The 17,474-nt window shown below is 37.9% G+C and overlaps 1 protein-coding gene across 1 annotated transcript in view; it reads right to left on the bottom strand.

Annotated features, from left to right (window-relative positions):
- The window catches only part of vipr2 (vasoactive intestinal peptide receptor 2), a 31,557-nt gene that overhangs the window by 2,407 nt on the left and 11,676 nt on the right, over positions 1-17,474 (bottom strand). Inside the window, exons 4-12 of the mRNA XM_081352224.1 lie at positions 13,151-13,245; positions 5,541-5,638; positions 5,052-5,187; positions 4,134-4,284; positions 3,002-3,062; positions 2,760-2,829; positions 1,453-1,544; positions 803-938; positions 432-473 (exon numbers count right to left, since the gene is read on the bottom strand). Coding sequence (XP_081208350.1) covers positions 432-473; positions 803-938; positions 1,453-1,544; positions 2,760-2,829; positions 3,002-3,062; positions 4,134-4,284; positions 5,052-5,187; positions 5,541-5,638; positions 13,151-13,245 — 881 coding nt within the window. The remainder of the gene's footprint in view (positions 1-431; positions 474-802; positions 939-1,452; positions 1,545-2,759; positions 2,830-3,001; positions 3,063-4,133; positions 4,285-5,051; positions 5,188-5,540; positions 5,639-13,150; positions 13,246-17,474) is intronic.

Raw genomic sequence — 17,474 nt, 5'->3', positions numbered from 1 at the left:
CTGAGGAGGAGATAGCATTTTAAGGCATCATAGGCATGGAAATGAAGGGTGCTGTGACTTAATCATATTGCTTTTTAAGATACTTTGTTTTGACCAAATTCAAAGGCAAAAGCCAATCCTAGAATGCATTGCTACAAACTAATACAAAATGGTGTCCAAGGCAAGAGAAATGTTGATTATAAATAAAGAATGTTTCATTTGATATAAAAAAGCATTGCTAAAAACGTTCAGTGTAATTCAAATTAATTTATTTATCCCAATAATGTATGTGTGCTATGCATAGAATATATTGCTTATCTTAGCTACATGCGAACATCAACGTCTAGAGCTATTTGTGTTGCTGCTTAAGTGTTCCAAGTCACTCGCTTCTAGGTTTTGGAAAAGAACTGAAGTGAGATATGTTGATAAGATTGATAAGATTGCACACTGACCTCACTATTCAAAAAACAATACAAAATCGCAACCACCAAGCCCTGTGAAAGGAACATAGAGAGTTAATGTGGTACAACATTAATAAAGCATCATATCCCGTTTAAAAATTTGGAGTCGGTAAGATAAAATGTTTTTGAAAGAACCATTAATAAAGTAGACCAGTTTTCTACTTTATTATATACTTTATAATATAACTTATTCCTGTGATGGCAAAGCTGAATTTCCAGTCGCAAGAAACATATTTTATTATTATGAATAGAAAGTTCAAAAGAATAGCCTGTATTTGAAATAGAAATATTTTGTAACATTATAAATGTCTTTACTGTTACTTTTGATCATTTTAAAGTGAACACTCAGGCATATTCCTCACCTGAAATGATCCCAGGCCAAGGTCAAAGAATATTTTGTAGTTTTCCATCTCTCCATTTTCTTCTATGATGTAAACGAAAACAACATAGTTGATGCCAAAGAGAGGGATCAAGAGAAGTGTGGATTTGGCCAACCTCCTGAAAACAGAAAGAGGAGGAACAGGATTTGGACGGAGTGATAAGGAGGGACCCCTGTTATGATAGCATGGCAATTTTTGTCAAATCGAAAGTTATTACCAAGCATACAATGGAGAGCTCCAAACCGAAATCTTTAGAAGAACAAAAAGGGAAAAGTGCATCTGGGAGAACCATCAAATAGACAACAGCCTCTCATGCATTAGCGACAGGGCATTCAAACACAGAACGTGCCACTCTCAGCAGAACAAAAACTCAGATCGCAAAAATCGCGACATAAATATTTCAATGCAAATATATTTAGCACTGCACAAGAGATAGTGGAAGCCTTGGATAAAAATGGAAAGCAGTCATCCATTTCCTTCTATTTTTCAGAGATTCATGCTAGAATGCAACTCCTGGTAAATGTAAAAGGGAGATCTCAGCTATGACCTGAATAGCACATAAGAGGATTCAGACATGGTGGCTGATGCCATGTGTGCAAAATAGAGTATTAGTTGGCATCCATTTGCAATACCTGTACTGAGACTGATCGTTTCCACCAACATCAGGACACCTCAGTTTCTGGACCAGGATTCGAATGATGCTGATGAACAGAATAAAGTTGAACTGTAGAAAACAGAAAGGAAGAGAACAAGATTTTATATCATTCCTCTTTTATACAATGACATTCTCCAGACTAAACATTACCACTGAATCCTGTTCACTGGATCTGACACAAGAAGATCTCAAAACATTCTGTAAGACTTGAACCAGATTACAGGATTATTGCACACACTGTAACACGTGAAAACGTGCAGTTGCTGCCTTAAAGGAACGGTTCATCCAAAAAAATAATAATTCTGCCACCATTTACTCATTCTCAAGCCGTTCTAAGCCTATATGACTTTCTTTCTTCTGTGTAAAAAAAAATGCCTCAGTGCTCCAGTGTTGACCCCACTGACAAAAATATATTTTTATATCTTATCCACAGTAGTCAGACAGGTTTGGAATGACATGAGGGTGGGAAAATGATGACAGAACTATCCATTTTGGCTGAACTGTCCCTTTAAGGAGTTGATCTGGCCTTTAAAATAACACTACAAAAATAACATCATGTGTTTGATTCTTAAAGAAAACATTGAAAGCACCAAAAAAATGGGATTTGGTCTGCCAAATGCATAACTTCAAATGTAAAATGATCATCTCCAATTTCCATCTTGCTTAAATCCTTCAGACAGATAGTAAAAACAAAAGAGGGCACCTGTTTCTGTTCCTCATAATTAATCCTGCCATAAAAACCCAAACCAAAACAAACAGAACATCTTGGCCAAAGCTTCATCGACCAGTGGGATTCTGGGTTAGAGAGACGTAGATACATGGTAGATGGTGCTCTGTGAGAGTTATCTAAACACATGGATTACCAGAGTGTGTTTGCCAGAAAAACATATGACCTTTTTTATAATTATTGCATTCCTAGGTTCCAGAGGGCATAGGAACATTTTGACCTGGATGCGTTCGGGCAAAGCTGTCAAACACCGCCATCCTGCTGTCCAAAGACATTTGATCTTTTGCAGGTGAGGGTTTACAAAATGGAAATGGCACAGCGGACACAAGAGAGAGTCCTGGCACGTGTGCTGAGAGAGGCACTTGTGACAGCATGTTTGCTCGCTCTTCCTGACATGCCTGCGCTCACGTCTCATCCAGGACATGGAAACTGTCCGTGAGACTCAGCACATCCCAGTGTCTGCTTTGCTGGCAGAATCCCTCCCTGCCTGACATAATGCATACAGTATGAGGCTGGTCTCAGTGTGTTTATAAGTACTGGTGTGAGGTTATACTCACAATGACAGATGCCATAATTGGCCAGTTGATCACCCGCCAGGGAATCGGAGCATCATTTCTCTCCCAGCATCTATTAAGAGAAGACATCAAAGAGTTACAAGAGCTTTCATAACAGGAGTAGCAAATGGGAATGCGTTTCATCTTCTTTTGCCTCATTTTAATCTCTCAGGTTTAAATATCCGCTATTAAGAGTCTCATGTGAGTTCTGTCACCGTCTGATTATGCTGTGCTCAACTGCTCACCCTGTGTCCTCGAGGTAAATCCTACACACAATCCATGGAATCACAAACACGGTGGGGAATCCTGGGGGAAGGAGAGGGAATAATAAAATATCAAGAGACTTTGTGCTGACATTCCTTTGTGTAATCAATGTAAATATAGGCTACAGAGAGAGAGAGAGAGAGAGAGAGAGAGAGAGACAGACAGATAGATAGATAGATAGATAGATAGATAGATAGATAGATAGATAGATAGATAGATAGATAGATAGATAGATAGATAGATAGATAGATAGATAGATAGATAGATAGATAGATAGATAGATAGATAGATAGATAGATAGATAGATAGATAGATCTATCAGACAGACAGACAGGCGGACGGAAAGACAGACAAACAGACAGGCAGATAATGAGACAGACAAACAGACAGATAATGTGATGTTAGAAAACAGCATCTCTGCTCGGACACCTGCTGAAAAATCTGTTAGTTGAGTTTCCTGTTGGGAGGTGGGCCACTATCTCTAGACAGAAGAAGAGCTGGAGAGGAAATGCTGGTAAACAGAACATGATTAAAGAGGCCATGTTAGTCGTCACTGTCATGATGAAAGAGAAGCTTAATGAGGTGTTGATATGATGAGTCTAGCAAGCCACGCCCAAGCTTGTCCTCTAGAAGTGAATGAAGATCCTGCTCTCCTTTCTCTCGCCTGGAAACTCCAGAGACGCAACAAACTACAAAGACATACTAATACATAATGCAAGGCAAACAGCCTGAACAAGACACGTCATGTTGTTCCCTTCGCTGTTTTTCCTCTGAGTAGTGGGCGACATCTATTCAGAAGTGTTTGAATGAATTAAGGAAGAGACATTCAGTGCTACACCGTGAAGAGGTGTGTGTTCTCAAATGATTTTCTATGCACGCATCTGTTCATGTCAGACAGGATGAAAGCAAACGCATTAAATGCAGTGGGAAGTGGAACTTTTCTAGGCTTCAAATGATCCTTTATTTACTCAAATACCTGCTTGAAAACATTGACATCAATAGCATTAAAAGATTGAAAAGTAATTTTGAATTTATTCTAAAGGTTAACAAATGATTTTGGAAAAAGGAAAAAGCTCATCAAGGTCAGTGTCAGTGTTTCTAATGAAGACTCACCCCATCCAATGAGGAGATAGATGATGAAGTGTCTGTTCTCAGAGAAGATGACCATCAGTAGGGTATGAAGGTACAGGCCTTCCACCAGCAACCAGTAGAAGTTTGCCATGATGAAGTAGTTGAAGATGATCAGGCTGGCCTTGCAACCAATCTAAACACAAGCACAGAGAGCTGCATTGTGTACTACATATCTCTGAAGCAAACCTGTGTAAAGATTTGGGGTTTTATGGTCTGCAGTGACAGAAATAACCACCTTTTAAAACGGATGAAGCATAAAATGTGTTTAGTTGACTATGCATGTTTTGGCTTAGCTCAGTTCAGACCCTTAAAGGTGAAGTGTGTAATTTTTTCGATGTTAAAATACTGTCTCATATCTCAGTTTAATGTGCTCAGACAGCTGAAAGTAAACCATTTGTAAGGTTGGCTTCCTGAAAAGCATTAGCCCTTTCAAACATTGCAATGTTTGTTTGATCTGCCTGGTATGCCAACTTCTGGTTTAATGCTTTGAGATTGAGGTTGGGATTATGGGGTGATGTGGTGTTGGGAAACAATTGGTATTTTTAGTTGTTTAGTGTCACTAGTTGTGCAGAAATTGCACAGTTCTGTTCAAAAGTTTGGTCTTTTTTGTGAATTTGTGAAACGGTGACGTCATGCACATGCGCACTACGTGTTCAGTCTATAGGCACGTAGTGCTTCTTTTCAAAGTGACATCGCCAACTACTAGCCTCGAATGCATAAAACAGCGTTTTTAGTCGTTTACGCGGATCTATGTGAATGGGGATCATTTTGACAACGTTGTCGCCTGTATGCGAAAAAAGCATATTGGTATATTGGTTTTTGGTATATTGTTGTCATGTAAACGTACCCTTAATTACATGAATGTTCTTGTGGAACTTCTGTATGGATGGAGTCACTCACCAGTGATGGCTGCTTTGTACATTCTACGTTCTCGTGGGAAAACAGAATGGCATCTTTGACCAGCACAGCGATGGCCCTCAGTATGAAGGAGAAGAACAGGTTCAGATGGATGTAGTTCCTGGTGCAGTGGAGTTTTCTGTTGGAGCATGACAGTGCTGTAAATAAACATGGCCTCTTTCTATTTTAATTGTGCTTACGGTTAGTTTGTGAGAAAAAATGCAAAGACGTCTTAAGCACTGTTCCATTCATCACGTCTCCAGACAACTTTTTAAATTAATAACTTCATTTCAGCAAGATAATCACTATCGGGTTAAAGTCGTGCGCCAAGCATAATGTTTATCCTCAATGTCAAAAAGTTTAAAATATAGTCGTTCAGAAGCCTGCCAAATGATTACAATTAATATAAGGCAGGCTCATCCATCCATACAAAGTGTGCTGTAATATAAAGCAGACTCAACTACTGGAACTATTTAAGACTCTGTTTCAAACCTGAACAGACAGAGGATGGTGCTGCCGGTGATAAGTGCGATGAGAGAGAGGCTGTGTCCGAGTGTGTAAAGGGCCTTCATCACCGTGTAGAAAACAAGCTGGACAGAGAGAGAAACAGAGTATGAGAAACACTTGTATTTGCACTCCATTCACTCCAAGGCATGTACACCATTATGCATTTGTCTGAAAAAAAGGACTGTTTTTGATTCAAGTGGATTTTAAGTGCTTTTAAATGATTTCAAATAACTTTTTATCTTTGAAAATAAAGTTGCCTGATTATTGTAGGCAACAACAACAAAAAAGATGATTGTATGTTTTACAGTATAAAAGTATGTCTACATTTGTCTAGTTCATGTTGCACATTTTCCAGAACATGTAAATTCTGTCATCACCCACCTACGCTCATGATGCATAAAAATCATTCTTTTTTTCCCAGAACAAAATGTCAAAGCTGCCATTTCCACATAACAGAAATGCATGATTAACACTGGCTGTCCAGTTGCAAATTGTAATTTCACTTGGTTAATTAAAAAGGTATTCTGTATGATCATTTTACTTAAGCCGGGTTCACACTGTACGATTTTGTTTGATTTTGTCTGTCTGAGACAAATTTTGCAAATCCTAAACGATTCCTCTGATCCTAGGCTAAAATCTGAAGTCTTTTAGTTTGACATATTCACCGACAGCCGATTAATGACCGTTGCGATCAAAGTTGACCTCTGACAAAATTCTGGCAGAGTCAGAAGATTTGACTTCTCCTACGATGAATGTAAAATTGTTTTTCAAGACAAGCCATGGTCAAAATGAATGTTAGAGATTTCTTCGTGGCCACCATTTCAATCCTTCGTGTAATGCAACTCACTGTCACCGAACATGTCATTGATTGATGATGTAAAACTCCGGCTGAGTGTTCTTGTGTGTGTCCGTTTTTAACGTGTCTTGACTGTTGTACAGTCTGACATTAATGACAACTGATATCGTACAGTGTGACATGGCTTACAGCGGGGATCATGTTCGTACAGTCTGACAAGGAACAATAAAAGGATTATTATAAATCGCACAGTGAGCACCCGGCTTTACATGAAAAAATAAAAATCTAAAATGAATATATTAATATTAGGCAACATGAACAATTTCAAGTTAAGCACAATCTGTAACCAAGACTATCCCATTTTACATGGTGAACCAGATTTCACCAAGTGCAACATGTTCCTGGATCAACATCTTTGTTGATTCTGAAACAACATTCCAATCAACCAATGTTTCACGAGTTCACATCTACATATAATTAATACAATAAGTTTATGCGTATTTGGCGTGCTGTCCGGGGGGAGGGCTCCGAACTCGGAGTTAGGCCCGAACCCAAAGTACTCCCCCCAGTTGGTAAGAGTAGATGGAAATGGAAGTGTAGATGGAACTGGAAGTGAGGAGATGGGGTGGAGGAGGGATGCTGACAAACTTTCAATGAACAGAGACAGGTCTGCTGTGAATTTATACTCTGTCATTGAGTTGATTACTGATTAATCAACAGCTGTGCATGATTTGGTTAATTATCTGAACCTGCTCCTCCCAAACTTTGTTAAATAAAACCTCATTTATGTCACATTCAGGCCTACAACCAGGGTTAGGTGCTTCTACATCAGTGTTATTCACCTATTATTTTCCTCTGATTTTAGGGATAAGTTATGGGTAGGGTTAGTGTTAGGAATATGATTAGGACAAAATTTTCAGACAGGAATGTCTGAAATACACTTTAAGATGAACAAATACGCTTTTGTAAAATAACATCACATAACAAGGATCACAGGGTGAATAATAACCATGGAAATGGCTTGCTGGACAGGCAGCTGCTTGGCGGTGGAAGAGTGTGATGAAGCTCAGACAGATTCATCCCCCATAAACAGCATTCTTTCAGTCTGACTTACAACATGGCACACTGGAGCCAGAGCACCCACTCATCAACATTAACAACACCAGGAACATTCCTCCTGCACTACTTTAAACATAAAGCTGAAAGAAACATTCAGCGAAATTCTCACAAATTCACCGTCAGATGGTTAAGAATGTTTTTGTCTGTGTACGTGTTTTTGCTTTAGTTTCAGAGCAGTGATACATTCGTGACTGTATGACATTCAAAAATAAAAATATATTTGTAGTGTATATTTTGTGCATTTGATAGTTCATAGCATTTTATGTGTCATAAATAAAAAGTTCGCACTCTTTGAATAATTTGACAAAATTATTGGAAAAGACAAAAAAAAATGTTCTCTTTCCAAATAATATTTTGAGCTTTCTTGATTTTATTAACGTCACAATTGGGCAAAGTATAATGCATTTAAATAATATTGAAATGGTTTATACTTATTTATTTATATTTTTTGGAACAAGGATTAAAATATAAAATGTATAAATAAAAGGCATTTGAAAATATATATATAAAAAAAGAATGAAGGCATGTTAACAAGTTTCCAAGAGAGTTTGTTTAAACAAAAAACAAAAATGTTGGAAAAAAATGTGCTGGAAAAAAACGCCCATAAATCTATTGGTTGACATTTCTTTTGTTTTGCTATCTTTCTTTTCAGGCCTGCAGGTTAACTGCTGTAGCATTTAAAAGGAGGAGACAGAAACCAGCCTCTGTGCTGGCTTTAGATGAGATGAGGGATTGTTTCCTTCTTCAGACAGTCTTTTATTTATTGCTGGATGTGATTTGTGTTTCAGGGAATGCCCATGGAAAACTTCTGGAGAACTTCAGATTAAAAGTGACACTAATATGGCACTTGGAACTCAACATGCGGTGCAAGGCCTAGGAAAAGGTGAGCATTGTTTAGACGATGTCTAAGTAGTCTATTTAGACTTAAAGGGGATGTGTGTCATTTTTTTATGTTAAAATACTAGGTTGATTATCTTGAAAAGTGCACTATCAAACAGTGCTCTGCAATATTTCATTCCACATAGCAATGCTGGCTCAACCAATGGCGGAATTATCAGATTTTCTGACCAATAGCAGATGATGTTTGAAAACAGTCATTCATTTAAAAATTATTTAATTAAATTCTTTAATAATCATTACTTTAATTATAAAGTGATTGAAGAAATTACCTAACAAATCAAAGCCAGATGCTTTTATAAGCCTCTGTCTCCTCTAAAGTGATTAGTAAATGATTACATTTGAATACAACCTTCAGTCTAAAGTACTAATTTAAGGGTGAAAGACAAACTGGTCTATCCGTACATCAATCAGGCAACCCTAAAGGAATAGCAGGTGTCCTTTTAAAGAGAATCAATTCCCCAAGTTTAGAAGATCAATGTCCAATTTAATTCGTCAATGGGCTTGTTTTAATTTCTTTGAAGGTGCCCAGGGCAGGACTTCTTTGAAGCGAAGCAGGATGGGGCTCAAGATATCAGGTTTCAGACAAGTTTGACTCAAGGTCGATCAGTGTTCTTACTAACGCCTTAGGAGGACGACTTCAGTCATCTCTGCTAATTTCCACGAGAGAACTCTGTGAGGATGGGAATGTGCCCTCTGCTACTGTCTCTCTACCCTTCAGGAAATTGCTTTAATGTTTCATTTCCCCTGACACAGGATCAGAATGAAAAACAGCGAACTGTCCCCTCATCGCTCAAACGAGCAGCGCAGAGTCAACTGGGCACCATCCCAAACCACACCGCTGCCAACCATTTTACCGCGGAACACGTGCTGAACTCTGGGTGATGTCTAAACATTAAAGAACAATACGCAAGTACAATAAAACAAGATTTTCCTAACTCTTTTGAAATTAAAGTGATTGTATGGCCCACTCTGATAAATGAGGGTGTTTATCACATGAAAGAGGTTAGCCAATGATAACAGAGCTCATTTATATATTGTGTTAAAGGCGCAGTAGCAAAAACATCCTGTTTAACTTTATGGTTTAGAAAAACAGTGGAAAATGATGGGGTTTTTTTGTGCAAAAAAAACTTTACTAACATAAGACTTGCTATAAAGTGTAGAAAAGCCTTAAGTAAATCAAACTTCTCATTTATTTAAACCATTCTATTACTGTGGACAAATATACATAGTGTAAACGTTTTCTTTTATTCAGCAAGGATGCATTAGAGGGATGGTTCGGAGTAAAATCATAGGGTCCTTTGCACCATGACCTCGAGAAACACCTCCCCAGAAGCCTTTTTCCCTTGGTCGAACATTATTAAAGGAGAACTCCGGTCAATTTTAACATTGAGCTAATTTTTTTTGTAAATTTGGAGTGCTGTCAGTACAGAGAACAACGACAAAAATCGGTGTTGCCTACACCGTGTTATCCTCTTTTTAAAATTTGCACCCTGTTGACTTCAATGGGGCAAGTTTTAAACCAGCTTTTAGCCTCTTAACATCCTTGATGTGTCATTACAAGTGCACAGCTAATGTGAGTGATTCCTTCAGAGTGATCACGGGTGAATCTGACTGCAGTAGATGTGAAAGATATTAATAAAAATTATGTTATTTCAGCCAGCGCACATACCTGTATTGTTTTCGGTCAAAGTCCATAGTAATCGATTGTCGAGTTCACACGCATAGGTTTAGTTACCTATGATCACGCGCGTGAACTCGACAGTTTTAAAATTGACCGGAGTTCTCCTTTAAAGTTAGAGCTTATTTAGAGATATCAGCTGAATGGCTTAGTGCAGGCGCTAATGGATCCTAGGCTGTATCTCGTAAATTACCCCACTAATAAGGCCCGGAATGGTACCAAACTTCTACAGTAGTACAAATAGGTTCTGTGCTCATAAAACGAGGCATTGGAAAGTTTGTAAGTACATCAGGAGTTTATTTAAGTAACACTTGCCTGATGGCTTATGCTGCCGCGAACCCGGACGTCGAGGTCACTTCAGTGATTTGGGAAAAGCACGTAAAAGTCCTGGCAGAAAGTGATCCTTATGCATCGCTTTCTGCCAGGACTTTTACGGGCTTTTCCCAAATCACTGAAGAGACCTCGACGTCCGGGTTAGCGGTAATGCTTTTTTTTTTTTGCAGAAACCCATTTCTACTATTTCTACAGTCAACTATACGTGAATCAAACCATTGCTTAGATGTCAAACAGGTTCTAATGAAATCCAGTTCAAATCCAATTTATATGCTGGATCATCCCGTTTTTGTGTCAGCCAGACAGGCTGATTTGCACCATTTCAAGGCTGCTTCAGTCACTGCATGCATCTCCTTTCAACATTTAGCCAATCAGAGCAGGCCGATGTGTCAGCATGCCTGCTCTGATCCTTGGTATCACCTCAAGTCGCTCTGACAACTCACTGCGCTTCAGAGGGCTGATTATCCAGCCATAAGAGGCGTTTGCCCTCGCTGCTGGAGACCACGCTTGTCCACAAACACTCAAAACCACACGGTCATGACAGGGTAAAGCAATATAAAACACACAACACATGTGCTGACATTTTTATAGAAAATCCCTCTAATAAAAGCGGATTTCGTTTCAACTTTCTCGAGTTATAGCAGCTTTGAGCCCTGTCATCTTCAAGTATTCGTTTTCTCTGAAATACAGTATTCCTCCGGGTGCAGTTTAATGTCAGTTTGGTGTATAACCAAGACTAACATTTCAGCATCATAATTTATTAAATTGTACAATCTTACATTCAAAATGCTTTGGCTGAACATTTGCTCTCGCCAACTGACTTATATGTTAATCTGGTACATTTTAATACTTAATAGGACATTTATTCGTCATAATAACTTTAACGGAGTATAAGACACTTATCATTTGCATTGAAATCCTTATTTGGTTTTTGTGTTAAATGCTTTTCTTTCCCTCAGACAGCTGTTTAAGTTAGAATGCAGGGGAGGTTTCATCTGATTATGTTGGAGACGTTTCTTTTTTTGTCAAAATGAAAGTTTTTCCATATGGCCTCAAACTAACATACAATAACTTAAGCTTAAGGTTCCCAACGTTCCTATCGTTCCCTGCATTCCCAAGGCTCCCTACCCCTATAAAACAGCACAGATCTATTAAGAGCGCTTATTTGATAAACAATGCCATGAAGAATTAATGATGCTGCAAATCTTAAGGCAAAACAGGTCATGGGTACAAGTTAAAAACATCTCATGACTTGTTTTGACTAAAGGTTACAAAAATTAGATGGGGATAAAATGTTTCATTTTTCATTTTTATTAGGGAGAGTTAAGTTTGTGGGATGTTCCCTGATGCCCCTGTAATGGCAATAAAGAGAGAACATAATAACATTGTCAGGTGTTTCACTAGTTACAGCTTATGAATAAATGTAAAATAAGCCACAGTAAGCTCAGTTACAGTTCACCTCATTAGTTCATTAATAGGAAAATCAGTTACTGATATTTTCAATTTGGTGGTTTAATCTGAGGAAGATTGTCCTTATGTGTCACTACATGAGTTATGGGGGGGGGGGTTAGCAAGCTTTAGATTATGCACATCATTACTGATGTTTTCTTTATTACATGTTTTGATTTGAATAACTAACTTGACTTACATCAGTGGAGGTCAGCCTGTAATTCTGACAATTAGATTGAATTATTGTATCATGTTTTATGTCATAGCTCCTTAAAAAAGTCATCCGCCAATTTTAAACTCACATTTGGTGCTTGGTGAATGTTAATTACGGACCCTGCATTTTGTAAATTAATAAGGTACAACTCTAGAGAAAAAAAAATGACCATCTAACCACCCAATATAGAACACTTGCAGAACTAATGAATGAAAACTCCTAATGATTCAGTTCACTCCTCCGCTCTGGCAGTCTGTCTTGACACTGGCATTGCCATGGTTCACTTCCTGCAGAGATTCTCTCCATTCCAGTTGCTCATGATTATTCATATCACTAAAGCACAATCACAGGATGAAACTGTAAATTTCACAGGCGACTGCCGTTCACGACAAGCTACTTAATGGACTGAGAGAATCTAGTGTTATTATGAGAAACGTTACATGTTACTGCACATTTATATATATATATATATTTTTTTTTTAACTCTGCCATAAAAGAACAAAAGCACCTCTCTGCTCTGATTCTTTTATCATCTCACGTATTTATTTTTTTGGCTTTCTGGCACTCTTTTCAACTTCAAACGCATCTAAAATCATTTGTCTCCAAATTTGGGATCCTGATAAGAAATATAATACTGAGAGCAATTTGGTTTAAAGCCTATGAAAATACACTAGAGCCAGCTGCTCGCTTTCTTTTAAAACTCTAGTGCTTTCCACGACTGTTTGCCTCTGTCAGACACACGCATGAACACACACATGCATTAATGTACGCACTCGCATCTCCAAATGCACACAAACACGGTCTCTGGCCCAAAGGTAGTCCCAGCTGGCAGGGATGCAGGCACTAAAAGGTTCAGGGTCCCGAAATGTCCTCAGTGTCCACACACAGTGGTTATAGCACATGTGGAGAGGGAAGAACAGTGCCTTTCAGCCAAAATATCTTCCTTTACCGCTACCATTCAAGCATAGCTCCTTCAGGATAGTTAGCGCAATGATCCTAAATACTGTGTACAATCAAAAGTCCCATTCTGATGGCATCTGTTTTCAGGACGAATGACTGTAAAGTAATTCTGGGAAAGATCTGACTGCATAAATTCAGTCACTCACCTTGGCTGGATTCGGGCTGGGCTCAAAGCAAACGCTGTGGATGCCGGGATACACGTCGGACCAGCCTTCCGTAGTGCAGTTCCTGCTAATGATCCCTAGAACAAACAGACATTGCTTCGTTAACAGACAATTTATCAGACTGATTAATGGCAATTTAGTCTGACAACGAGCATTAGCGAGTGTTTTGGTAGGTAACGCTTCGCAGCATTGCACATCGCAGAAAGAAATATCTGAGAAAGCTAATAAAGTTCATTATTCAAGAATCGAGTGAAGCTCAACAAAGCTTGCCAAGAAATGTTTCACCCAAAATCAACAAAAAAAAGACACAATATTTTGCATAAAAAAAAAAAATTGCCATCATTTTCATGATAATTGAATGCATTCTCTCACTTAGTTTTCTACAGTTATTTTATTATATTTAAACCAAAAATAATGTACACTACCATTCAAAAGTTTGGGATCAGTAAGATTAATTCTATTATTAGTTACTAGTAGTTACTATAACTTAAGTAACTACTTAAGTTATGTTAATGATAATATGAACTTTTATTAGTATTTTAATAATGAGAACAAGGGGTTTGAATGTGCTTAAATGTAATGATGTTAACATTGCATGCAATAAATTATTGGTCCAAAAAAAATCTTAATTTTCTTAAAGGAAACTATGATGACTTATATTTTTCCTTTTCATTATAGAGTGAAAAGATTCTGAAATGCATCATCGTGTCCAGCCTTTATCTTTAGGTGCAATTACCTTTGCATTTCCATCTACATGGGCTGCACTCACTCATTATACTTTTAAATCTATATGGCACCAGTGATAATGGAATAGTTTTGCACATCACTGATGCATTCAGTCAAGGCTGAGAGGCAGAGGTTGTATTTATGCCTTGACTGTATATTTGTGTTTCATGCACTAAAGTATCTGCGTGTAGGCTTGTTAATCCTCTCAGTAGCGATAACAGCCTCCTACACACTGCACGGCATCAATGACCACCATTACACCTGGAGAAGAGCAGCTGGCAGGCTAACAAAGTGTACATGAACACATTTACACATCAACCAAATATTATAACACCCAAGTCCTTTCCAAGAAAATAAGTAGGCTGAACGATATATTTTGGAACATCTGATTTAAAAATAGTACTGGCTAGAGTGAAGACCATCTGAATAAAGTATACTTTAAAGATAATGCATGTTAAAATACTTTATTCTATCCCAGATGAATATGCAGAGACTAAGTTAACAAGCTGTAGGTTGATTTAACTGAAAACTACTAAAATTATGTACATTTGCTATTATATTTATTATAATAAAATTGCAATTTACCATTAATTAAAATATATATTTTTGCAATTAGGTTATGTAATAATAAAAAGTAATAATAATGTGTGTGTGTGTGTGTGTGTGTGTGTGTGTGTGTGTGTGTGTGTGTGTGTGTGTGTGTGTGTGTGTGTGTGTGTGTGTGTGTGTGTGTGTGTGTGTGTGTGTGTGTGTGTGTGTGTACAGAGAAAATTCACACATTTTTCTAGCATGAATCATTTCTAAACAATATTTAACGGTGATCCATCTTAATTTGGAAGCTATTTTTCTTTGTTTTTTTCTTTTTGTGATTAAAAATTCTAAGTATTCAAACTATTTTTTCAGAGAAAGGCAAAAAATTGGCCTTGGCTTTTATGCAAATTTAATGGATTAAAAAACAGAGAGAGGACTTCCTCACTTCAGAAACCCAACAGACATTGGACTCTATCAGTAGATCATTGACCTACAAAAGACAACTGAGCTAGATAATACTGTATATTTACTAGCATCAATAGTATGTGATTTTAAAAACACTTCAAGTGAAACGACTTCTGATGTGTTACTCAAAGCGACATGCGTATGTTCTATGTATATTTTAGGACTGACAGGAAAGCAGAATGAATATTTAATGGCATTTCATGTGGCCGAATATGCTGGAGAGCACAACTACATCACTGCAGAGCACTTTGCGAGAGAGAGAGAATGTAAACTCTGCTGACATGTATCAACATGGAGATTTATTTTTGTCCATGTCCAGCCTGAAACAAATCCCCCAAACACACACCCACACATGCTCACACACACCCAGCCATGCAGATCTGAACATACGTGCGTACAGGCACTCAAACACACACACACAGGCCTAACAAAAGGGTCTGTCTGTACAAACAGACAGATTCAGGCTTTATAAAGGCGCTAACTAACCCATCTTTGAAAACCTGGTCCACCTTATTCGTCCTATTCACAGGCATCCGCTAATTTACGTCATCATGTGAGCTCTTATCTTGAATTCAAAATGTCAGAAGGGTAATCAAACATGTAATTGTCCAGAAGCATAAGTGCTTTGCGGGAGCACAAAGCGGGACTGCTTTGCTGCTTCTCACTGCCATTCAGGGACACAAATGCAAAGGCGCAGAGCTTTGTGCTGGCAAAAGCCTGACAGACAGCTACTTTCCATTTTGTGCATGGCACATCAGTCCAGAACCCTCATATCTAACATGACATCAGCAACTAAGACAAGAAGAATGCTACATGTGGAGTCATTTTGTACGTCCTCCAAAAGGCTACTGTAGAAATGACAGGTGTACTGCAGTAATGTAACACAAGCTTTCTTTCTGTACAATGTACAATGTACTTTTTTTGCAAATGGCTCATGTATACACACACATATTTATATATACACACACACACATAAACATATAGGATCATGTGACAGTGAAGACTGGAATAATGGGTGCTGAAAATTCAGCTTTAACATCACAGGAATAAATTACATGTCAAAGTATATTAAAATGTTTGATCTAATGGAGCCTTGATGAGCACAAGACACTTCTTTGAAAAAAAAGAACATTTTATAGTTCATTTATTATAAATATAGATTTTTAGATTTTTTTTTAGAAACGGTAATTTCACAATATATTGCTCTAAAGCCATTTTAAAGATAATACTGCTGTACAACCCCCAGTGTTAAGGTAAAGCTGAAGGTGACAAAGACATTTTGCAAAGAAAGGTATTCATTTACTTGTTCATGTCTTACTGTTCATCTCTCTCTTTATGTAAATAAATACTTTTTACACAAAATATGCTTACTTGTCTTTATACTGTTAAAAACCTCTTGATTTACTCATGATTTCTGAATCTCCTGAAACATTAAATTATTACGTCAAAACAAAAATGTATAAAATATACAATAATGAAAGAGTAAAACATATGTTTTTGCACTTTCTCTCCCTAAAACTGGGCCCCAGATTGAAAAGCCCTGATGTAGCGCATGAGCTCCGCCGAGGAAAGAAATGGGAAGATGAATCATTTACTGCCCACACAACCCCAATGCACCTGAAACTACCTCATACAATGAAAGAAAGTAATATATATATATATATATCTGATTTACGTACAATCCATTAACCTCTGTCAAACGATTAAAAATATATCCCTCTGAACACTGGGTTGAGAAAGTGCAATGCGTTGCTTTTTTGAGAGCTACTTTGCGGAGGAAAAAAACAGCTGATAATATCTGGGGTAACAGCTAATGGAGCATAAATGATGCTGATGATGATGACAGTGATTCATCTGTGAAAAGTTCAGCCATACATTAGAAAGCTTGATTGGAAATGATAATCGTGTGCTATAAAACCACAGGTCAGCATGTGTTTACAGATATTCTGGGCTAATTTGGCTCTGTGGATATCCTCTGTGGATATCCAGCGGCACCATGTGTTCATGTGTTCCTGCATGACCTCTCTGTGCCAGCAGGTTAGAAAGGGCTGGAAAAAGACTGATTGGGGAATCATGGTATATTCCCACACTCTGGAGCTTGACGGACAACTTCTCTGTGGGGTAGAACGAGTGTGCTGGTTCTGTGCCCTCGGCTTGGGTCCACGGGTCATTGAGCATGTCCGAGCAGAAGGGGAAAGACATGATTCACTCAATCCAGCCTTCAGTTTACTCCCTTACTCATTAATTTACTCACACTCACAATCACGTCAGCACATTCACTCTATTAGTTTACAAAAAACTAGCCCTCGAATTGAAAATAATAGCAGCATATTATTGTCATATCTGCTTTGTGCACTTGAGAGCTTAACAGATTATAAACTTAAGGTTCAAAATAGGGGGTTACAGCCTAATGCCATTAGAGAACCTGTTTAGGTTCCTACATACACTGGTGAGACCCTTCGGAGAAAATGTTGCCCCAAACGTAACCCCAAAAGAGAAAGTTTTAAAATTGAAGTTCCTTTAATACATAATGAGATGAGCTATCTTCAAAAGGGCATCTAGTGGTTCTCCAAATGTGGTTCTG

The sequence above is a fragment of the Scardinius erythrophthalmus genome (assembly GCF_964197995.2).
Source record: "Scardinius erythrophthalmus genome assembly, chromosome: 22".
NCBI classification, from domain to species: Eukaryota; Metazoa; Chordata; class Actinopteri; order Cypriniformes; family Leuciscidae; genus Scardinius; species Scardinius erythrophthalmus.
This window is presented reverse-complemented; position numbering and strand designations above follow the sequence as displayed.